General features: G+C 38.4%; 1 protein-coding gene across 1 annotated transcript in view; it reads right to left on the bottom strand.

The window, feature by feature from the left end:
* The window catches only part of LOC107592383 (netrin receptor UNC5D-like), a 144,931-nt gene extending 141,851 nt beyond the window's left edge, over positions 1–3,080 (bottom strand). Inside the window, exon 1 of the mRNA XM_016281879.1 lies at positions 2,803–3,080. Within this exon, the coding sequence (XP_016137365.1) occupies positions 2,803–2,887 (85 nt within the window). The 5' untranslated portion in view covers positions 2,888–3,080. The remainder of the gene's footprint in view (positions 1–2,802) is intronic.
* Between the last annotated feature and the right edge of the window lie 7,272 nt (positions 3,081–10,352).

Genomic DNA, 10,352 nt, shown 5'->3' with positions numbered 1-10,352 from the left:
AAAAAAAAAAACCAAGGCGGTGGTGCTTTTTACTGAATTTCATCTGTGAGTGTTCAGTCATTTGGTTTCATTTAAATGTAAATTTGAGCAGTGAGCAGTACTGCATTGGCACACTGTTAGCAGACCCGAGCTGATGATGGATTTTTATGACTGCGAGGAAAATACACAGAACCTCTGTCGCTTCCAGATTGGCTGCTTTCTCTCATTGGGCGGTCCAATGGTGGAGTTTGGCGGCTAGACAATGTCACTGCTAAAATTAGATTGTTGCTGCTAAAACTGCATTGCATGTGTGTGCAATCATTTAAATTCAATCTAAATACTTTAGCACAAGGCAAAAAAATATTTATGTTTATATGCACAGTTCTAATCATGCCACAGTGAATTTTTCGATGTCCATCTGCTCAAGTATACACCATTCTTATACACAATGCACAATCAAATACTTGAACAACTAACATTGAACAATACTTGAACAAACATTGGCTGTCTTTTGGACCAAGTGCCAACTGTAGTCTTAACAAACTTACATACAATATATGTTAGCAATAACCACATTAACTACATAAAGCATAGTATGATTCCCATTGAACTAAAGGATTTACTTGACATTTAAATTTGAAATTATTGTTTTAGTCTGACTGAAATTTTACTTTTGCATGTAGTGCATGAAAATGTACTTTATGAATTAGAAAATTAGACCAAAAGGGTAGTCACTTTGCTGCCATATTTTTAAGTGTATGGCAAAAGTGAAAAACTAATAATGAGGATCATCTGCAGAGAGATCTAGCTGAAAGTGATTTGATAAAGGCCATGTATTGTCATATCACAGATCTTCATATTCTTGCTGAGGTACATGTATATGCCTGTGTGAGAATGAGAAAACACTGCAAACATACCTTTTCAATAGTCAGACTGAATTAAGGCACCTCCGCCAACTTATAACTTTAAGATCATCTATGGAGTCATATCTATTTTAGCTTTATTTTTTCAAACTTGTGCTAACAGCCCTTAATTTACTCACAGTCTGTGCCGCCTTCTGCTAGAGAAAAAAAGGCTAACCATGCATCGCGTGCCATTGTGTGGAATCCATGGGGCACACATGCTCGACTGGATGCATTGAGGACCCTTTTAAAGTTTCATATAGGCCCCATTGGGCTTGCTGAGAGCAGTGTAGCACGCAAGAGGTCTCAGTTCCTCAGTTGCACTCATTGTGAAGATATGATGTTCATCCACACTGATCTCTGAACAGCGAAATCTGACAAGCTTCAAGACATCCCAGACAAAAATAGCAAGCTGCCGTGGCTTAAAAGCTGACCTTCTGTACATCTTACACAGGCTTAAGGCATCTCCAGTCTTTTGTGACAACTGGATCATTTAAAAAAATAAGTTTTAAAAATAAGATTGAAAAGATCAATGTTTGATCAAATATTTTTTATATTTGTTATTTTTTTATATTAAGTTTACATTTATATAAATTCATATTTTAAAAAGTTTTCCATGAACATTGGACCCTGCAATAATGATAGTAATAATAATAAAAATAATAATAATAAATGTGTTTCTATTAAACATGAATAATATAAAACATGTAATAGGCAGCTACACCACTGACAATACTAATACCTTTCTTAAACTTACTCATCACATTTTCCATTACATATTATTATTATTATCATTATATTGTTATTGTTATTATTTTGTCTATAAATAAAATACAAAACCTTTAAATTACTATAATTACACAACAACCATCACATCACCTGACAGTCCATCAGCTTCACCTTAATCCACACAAGTCAAGTGTACAGCATGTAAAAAGGCAGCAGGACAATACTGCCGAACACTGCATTTCACTTCATGTTATCTTAAGTGATGTTAGAGTAGAGTCAGCTCACAAACTGATGTCAGTACAAAGGAGTAGGCTACTTCACTTCCAGAATGAAAATTCTGTCATCATTTACACAACCTCCACTTGTTCCAAACCTGTATGAGTTTATTTCTTCTGTTGAACACAAAAGAAGATGTTTTGGAAAAATGGTGTATCCGAACAGTTGATGTGCACCATTGACTTCCATAGTAAGAAAAAACAAATACTATGGAAGTCAATGGTGCCCATCAACTGCTCGGAAACTAACATTTTTCAAAATCTCTTCTTTTGTGTTCACCAGAAGAAAGACACGGATACAGGTTTGGAACAAGTGGAGGTTGTGTAAATGATGACAGAATTTTCATTCTGGATGTGAACTAGGCCTACTCCCTTAAATAATAGCTGCATTTAGTGAATTTAAGTGTCACAATAATAACATTTGGTACACGTGAGTTAGAAAGAGAGAGGGATTTAAATATATGGCCGCCTGTTGAATATGGATGGGCTTTCTATTAAAACGCTTAATGTACTCCAGCTCTTCTTCTCCATTTGTTCAGTTTTTGTTTGTTTGTTTTTGTTTTCCTAACAAACCTGGCACGGACGGTGTGGAAAATCTGCTGCTCTCTTTCAGAACAGAAAGTTACAAACTGTCCATTTCAGTTTCTGCCAAAACACCATTAACAACACAAATGCTCACTTGGTAGCTCTATATACGTATTAAAAACTGCGCTGTCAGAGTCTGTCGTTAAATATAAATAGATAAAGATAAACTCTTAACGCCACCGCGTGCAAGAGCGCGTGGGCAAAGCGGGAAATCGAACAGGTCTCATAAGATTCGATCCAGTATAAAAGTTGAACTAATGACAACAGGATATTTAGTGCGCTTATAACACTGTAAATATCACAACGTATTTTCTCCCACGTACAGCTCTTACCTCGACCGCTGGCGCGCGTTGCACACAGCGCGAGAACCAAGATGATCTCCAAAAATTGCCGACGTCCCTTCACAGTACTTCCCATTTCTATTCTGTTTCTCTCTGTCTTGACAGTTCCTTGTGTTTTACTCTAACGGTCTCTCTCACTTTAATGTTCTGACTTCTCTCTAAAACCTCAGCAGACATCATTCCTTTGCACCGAACTTCAGACACCGCATCGGCTTGTGCTCTGCTTGAAGAGCCTTGTACTAGTGCACTGAGACTTGCAGGTGCCGCACGCTGACTAGCCGAACCAGCCAATGGTGCATCGTGGTGAGCGGAGTCACGCATCAGTACCAGTCAGGTGGGAATTTTTTATTTTTTATTTTTTAATTAAACATTCGTTCAGAAATACAAGTGTGACAGAACGTATGCCAAGGAAAAGAGTCAGAGGTTCAAGGATGACCAAACAATATACATCAATTACAAATCAAAAGAGAAAGAGTAGAAAAATAAATAAATAAGTAATTGAGAAAAAATAAGATAAATAAAATAAATAAACAGATCACACAACAAAAAGCATACTCTTCCCTCAAAACATAAATAATTATCAGATAAAAAATTATACAAAAACACCAAAAAGTGAGCATACATTCAAAGTTTTAGTTGCCTTTTTGTTACAGGAGGTAGATAAAGATTTAATATACATTTTAATATCTTCTTGAAAGTAAGAGAAGTGGAGGGTAACTTTCATAACCTTGTGGATTTGTGGATTAAAATATTTTGCAAGCAAAATAATTAAGTTGCAGAGAAAGTAAACATTTCTGTATTGCTTCTCAAAAGTGAAAATTCCAAACAAAACATCCTTAAAGGGGTCATATGATGCTTTTTTTAAAGATCATTATTTTGTGTATTTGGTATAACAGAATGTTTTGACATGCTTTCATGTTCAAAAAACACATTATTTTTCAAATACTGTACATTATTGTAGGTCCTCTATGCCCCGCCTCTCTCAAACGCTTAGTTTTCTACAAAGTCCCTCCTTCCGACAAGCGCAGTCTGCTCTGATTGGCCAGCTGACCCAGTGCATTGTGATTGGCCGAACACCGCAAGCACTCGTCGGAAATGTAACGCCCCTTACCATAATCGCGAGCTTCATCTTTCAAAATAAATGTAAAGACAGTAAATAATGTCATTAGTTTTACCATCAGTTCAAGCCCGAAAGGGGAACAGAGTCGCGTGACAGAGTTGCAGTACACAAGCCACAGTTAAGACAGTTGACTCCACTGTGATGTGACCCTGTGTCTCTCTCTCTCTCTCTCTAAGAATATCTCTTTGGTTTTGAGACTTTAGTCTTTGCAACTTCAGGGATCTTATCTATGCACAATCAGCTTGTAACACTCCAAAGAGAAAGGAAAATGTCAAATCGCATCATATGACCCTTGAAATAATCAGGACAGGAACAGGAAGACCAAATAAGGGCATAGAAACACAACACAAGACAGAAACAATGTCTAACAGTTGTAGTCTAGTCTCTGGTATCAGTAACCTAATATATATTCCACTTCCTAGCTGTTAACCAGGTGGTGCATTGAAATCATAAACAAGCGTGCCTTCAGAGACATTTTAGATTAGTTTATCATTTGTGGATGATTTGACAATCTGACAATTTCCTCAAAACAACAACATCATCAACAAAACTACACGACAATACGTAGACCACTTAATAAGTTGGCTGAATGCAAAGAGGAAACTTATTGTAATATTTGTATAGTCTAAATCTGTATAAAGTTTTAAGGGATTCAAAAAACAATTGTTTTATCTCAGCAGTAAAATGGAAAAAAGGAGTAAACTTTCTGTGCATGAATTTGATAAATGAGAAGACTGTCAAAAACACTGCCTCATTGCTCATTAAAATTTCTACCTTCTTGAATATATTGCCCATGGCTCAATTGATGCATTCCATTGTTTATTCTTACTGTATTTTCAACATTTTGGTGAAGTTACAGCTCATGCAAATGGTAGCAAAGTGGGCCAGTCAGAACCCCTCTAGAACAATGAAAAAAAGTATTTACTGATTAAGCTTACTGTTTAGAGAGCTACTTCAAAGCCCCGAAGGCTGATTCATATATTTTTATCTTCAGAGCTGTAAGTATAATGATGGAAAATGACCCCAAGCATATATTACAGCTGGCTTGTTAGTAGTATTTCAACACTATTCTTCTCTGTTTCATGCTCATGGAAGCAGTGCTTTCTGGTGCCCTACTCATCTTTACAATTTGATAAAACTGGTGAATAATACTCAACTCACTCTGTAATTCATCCTCTGAAAGATTATATTTCAGCTTACCATAAAAAGCTGAGAAAAACAAAGACGTTTCAGAGCCTGCTGGAAACTATCTTCACTGAAACAATGAAATGTAACAATGAAAGAAAGACTAGCAAGACTTTTATTGGCCTCAGCTGAACCTAGGACAACTAATTCTATATGAATCATGTACAGTTGCCACAAATGGTTCTTTCTTCTGCTTTTTAAAATTTTTTATATATTTATTTATTTTTATTTATCATGCTGTTAAACGTATGGTGCTGTCACCATGGGAACTTCCAAACAATAGGCCTATGTTGTGAGGAATCTTAATTATAAATAAGGTTTTATGAAAGGTATTTAAAGCTTGACTTGCTTGTGCATGTGCAGGACATATAGACCTGGAGTTTTGTGACATTTATTGAGTCATGACATTAACTTGATTGGTTTTAAACATGAACAAATGTAAATATTAAAATTTCCTTGCAGATATAGAAATATGTCTATTTAAATACTGACTTCTTCCTTTACTTCTACCTTTCCTCATATTAAATAAAACTTCCCTTGAAGCACCAAATTATACAAACTTCAACAAATACTCATACCAACTGTTTTTTCGTCAAACTTTATAATGCAGTTTTCCTCTGGTATAGTAAACAATGAATGCATGATATTCTTCTTTTGCATAACTTGGTTTAGAGAAAAACATTATGTTTCTAAATGCCGCCCACTATGAAAGGTTATTCACATTATACGTTTGAATTGCTTTCGCAAATGTAATATTGCCCCCTCAGGTGCATCATTTATGTCTATTGGATATGTAAATTGTTTCTTACTCAGTGCCTCTATCTAACTAAAGGGGAGATTATTGCATTATTGTGAATCTATAGCATGAAAACATAGTGTATGCTTGCACATTCCTCCATTATGGGCTATATTACACATTTTAATGCTATATGAGTATTATAATATACATTTATTTGTGCTAAGTGATTCTACAGTTCTGTAGATTTTGAGATGCTACTATTTACAGAATAAAATATTTGCTAGACAAAAAAATAAAACAAAACAAAACAAAAAACAAACAAGCAAGCAATGGAAAATGAAAGTTATTAGCCTGCATTACATTTTGATATAATACAACAATTCATACATGTTCCCATAGTTTAGTCTGACCGCATTAGGATTTTGCTCTGTTTGCACATTCCGCATATAGGCTACTGTATGTATTCACAACATCCCAGTTTTTTTGAAAGTCTAAACATCTGTGTTTTCTCTGGCAAATAAAGTAGCGGGATTTGTCTCTCTTACATGCTGGGAGCATGAAATGGGGATAAAAAAACTAGAGTGGAGTTGAGCTGGAGTAGAGTGGAATCTGTATTCCAGTGCAATGCTTGGCAACATGGATCATTTGTGCTGTGATTTCTTTTAATACCATTTTCATTGACGGATAAAAAATATATGAAATTGCTTGAGCGGTTTTGCCTGAAACATAAGTTAATCAATATTATTTGTTTATAGAGTTATACTGAATTTGCAGTCATTTTTTAGTACTAGATATATCAAAAGGGCTGTTATCTGTGGCCTTGCGCCTATAGCTGATCATGGCTGCGTTGATAATACGGCAATCGTGTTTTATAAGATATGCACTATAGTCTATAAAGACCAGATCACCACAAAACTAAATAAAAAATAATAAATAAATAAAATAAAAAAAGTAAGGCTCTTACATCCAATCATAAATGTTCACATATATAGAAAAAGTAATAAATGTTTTTGTACCATTAAATACTGAAAGAACGTGTTTAAAAAATAGAGGGAGAGGCAGTCTAAGTATTTTTTTTATATAATTTGAGGAAATCCAGCAGCTGGCAAGGTCTTTTGCTTAAAAGACCTTCAACTTGGTCAACTTGCTTAGTTGGGGACACTTCATTTCCAGCGTTATCGTTGACATGATTGCAAAGATATTATTTAAACTGAGCTGGATGTTGACATCACTGAATTCAATGATGAACTGTCTTTAACTGAAAAATTAGTGTTTACTATTGTCATTTTGCATTATTGACACTATTTTCCTAATTAATGCTGTTCAGTTGCTTTGTCACAATCTGTATTGTTAAAAGCGCAATATAAATAAATGTGACTTGACTTGACTTTAAGCAATAAACTGTTTTTTGCTGAAATTAACCTTTTTTGACAGTGTAGCAAGATTTCTCTCTATTAGATTCCGGACGCACTTCAAAAGCTACATCAAAATTCAATCATATGACCACGCATCACGCTATATAGTCATGAGCTCACGAATATTCCCACCTGACACATTTATTGTGTCGAAATTCAAATTAAACAGATGTGAACTGTACTTTTTGTGACTTGCAACCAGAGACAGTCCTGCATCTTTTTTGGCATTGTGTTCATACAAGAAAACTTTAGCAAGACATTTGCCAGTTCATTGTAAACTTCATACACAATGACTTTGAGCTTTTCTTTAAAGGGGTCATATGATGCGATTTCAAGTTTTCCTTTCTCTTTGGAGTGTTACAAGTTGATTGTGCATAGATAAGATCCCTGAAGTTGCAAAGACTAAAGTCTCAAAACCAAAGAGATATTCTTTATCAAAGTTAAGACTCTGCCACGCCCCCCTAAAACTGTTCGTTCTAACACGCCCCCACATATCTACCTCACTATGTGGAAATATTTGCTGCAAATCTTATGCAAATCTTCCCACATCGGTGACGTAGACATGTGGGGCGTGTTAGAACGAGCCATTTTAGGTAGACGTGGTTGACTCTTAACTTTTATAAAGAATATCTCTTTGGATTTGAGACTTTAGTCTTTGCAACTTTACAGATCTTCTTTATGCACCAAGAGCTTGTAACACTCCAAAGAGAAAGGAAAAATTGAAATCGCATCATATGACCCCTTTAATGTGTTTCCAGATGTTCCCCGTTGAGTTTATTGATCCCAGGTGTGTCCCTTTAGCTCCCTTAATATTTAAGCTGTGTGTGTTTCCATGTTTCCTCGTCCGGTATTGTGAATGTCTGTATGTGTCAACCTTCTCAGCTACATGTGTTTTCCTGGTTCCCTTGAAGTCATTAAAATCTCCTTATTGATGTATTCCTCGTCTCCTCGTTCCTCGCTCCGCGCTCCAACACAGTAGCACCGTGACAGAATACCGGACTAAAACAGAACAGTAAGTGGCGCCCCCTCTCCCCTTGTTTGGTTTCCGTTTTTTGAAAAGTTTTTTGTTTCATGTTTGTTTCTCCCCGCGGCGATGGAAATAGCCGCTCGGTTCTCCGCCTTAGCCCGCCGAGATCTCCCCTTCTTCGAGTATGCCTGGGAATTCTGCAGGCTCGCCGTGGCGACGACATTGGATGACGCCACCTTCAATTCGCTGTTCTGGCTCGGGGCCACCTACCATCGCCCCGTGGACCTCCCAGACGCCAAGAGACTATGCTGGAGGAAAGGGATCTTCCGGTGTCTAGGGAGTGTCCGGGCCCGTGCCAGAACCAGCCCACCGGCCATTCCTCAGTCAAGCCCGCCGGCCGCGGCATTCTCAAGCCCGCCGGCCGCCCTATTCATCTGTAACCAAAGAAGGAGGATGAGGAGAAAAGAATGGCTCACGGCTAGGGTTGGGAAACAAGTTTTTTAAAAGAACCGGAACCATGAGCTATTTCTAAGTTTCGGTTCTGAAAACTGTTCTGGTGCGACACGTGACCAAGCGCTGTGAGCAGCCTTGCGCCAGCGTTTCCCGTAAAGGATGTCACTAACTAAATAACAGAAATGCCACCCTGCCTCTTTAATTACTGAGCACATTGCTTCCCATGACGCACACTCCACAGACGCGCTGCACCGCGTCTTTAACTGCCGAACGCATCGTTTTCACGAGTGTACGCGCACTCACGTCTTTGATAACTGTGCACGTTGTTTTGTCTCACTGTACACGTACCAGTAGCGTGCAGCTCCTGTTGCCACTAAATTACATTATATTTGACCCATATTGTCATTAATATACATACTGACTTCAACTTGGACCACTAAATAAACAGACTGCTATTGTTATGCAAGTATGAGGGTTAGATTATTTAGTGTACAGGTCATTTCAAGAGTGATAAACAAAGTGATAGAAAATATTTATTTTCATGCATTTTAAATGTTTAAAAATGTGGAAACCACTCATTGCATCACACCATCTCCTGACTGCATTATTATTTGTAAAATAGGGGCTTGTGTGTACACATGGTTATAAGTATAACATTTAATATTTCATTAATTTAGGGAAATGAACAAGTGTCTTAGCCCTCAAGGGACTATTTGGCCAACCAGCTTATTCCTGCTTGAAAAGCAAAATGTTATTGATAGTGTAAAAAACATAAACTTTGAAGCACATGTGATTGATGAACTAGCATTACTCAACATTACTGACTACCTTCCAGCAACACTACATTCAATGAAGGTAAAATAGTACAAAAAAAAAATTTGTTCATTTAAATGGAACCGGAAAATTTCTAACGATACCCAACCCTACTCACGGCCCTCTTTCTTGCTCGAGAGCGCCCCCCAGAGCTCACTCCAGTGTCGGCTCCAGTCCCAGAGTTTAGCCCACAGAGGGCTCCTGTCCCTGAGTTTAGCCCAGTGAGGGCTCCAGTCCCCGAGTTTAGCCCAGTGAGGGCTCCTGCCCCCGAGTTTAGCCCAGAGAGGGCCCCAGTCCCCGAGTTTGGCCCAGAGAGAGTTCTAGTCCCCGAGTTTAGCCCAAGGAGGGCTCCAGTTCCCTTGTCCAGCCCAAGGAGGGCTCCAGTCCCCATGTCCAGCCCAAGGAGGGCTCCAGTCCCGATGTCAAGCCCAGGGAGGGCCACAGTTCCCGAGTTAGGCCTACGGAGGGCCTCTAAAGACTATATTCTCCCCAAGGATTTTTTTTTGGGAGGGGGAGGGGCTGGGTAGTAGGGGTCCACCCGTGGAAGATGTGCCACAGCCATATCACCCTGCAGCCCAAGACTGGTTGCCCACTGAAGCCAAGCAGGGTTGAGTCTGGTCAGTACCTGGATGGGAGACCTCCTGGGAAAACTAGGTTGCTGCTGGAAGAGGTGTTAGTGAGGCCAGCAGGGGGTGCTCACCCTGTGGTCTGTGTGGGTCCTAATGCCCCAGTATAGTGACGGGGACACTATACTGTCAAAAAGCACCGTCTTTCAGATGAGACGTTAAACCGAGGTCCTGACTCTCTGTGGTCATTAAAAATCACATGGCACTTCTCGTAAAGAGTAGG

The sequence above is a fragment of the Sinocyclocheilus grahami genome, unplaced genomic scaffold (assembly GCF_001515645.1).
Source record: "Sinocyclocheilus grahami isolate Dianchi unplaced genomic scaffold, SAMN03320097.WGS_v1.1 scaffold152.1, whole genome shotgun sequence".
Lineage (NCBI taxonomy): Eukaryota > Metazoa > Chordata > Actinopteri > Cypriniformes > Cyprinidae > Sinocyclocheilus > Sinocyclocheilus grahami.
The sequence above is the reverse complement of the archived record's forward strand: the minus strand, read 5'-3'. Positions and strand labels throughout refer to the sequence as shown.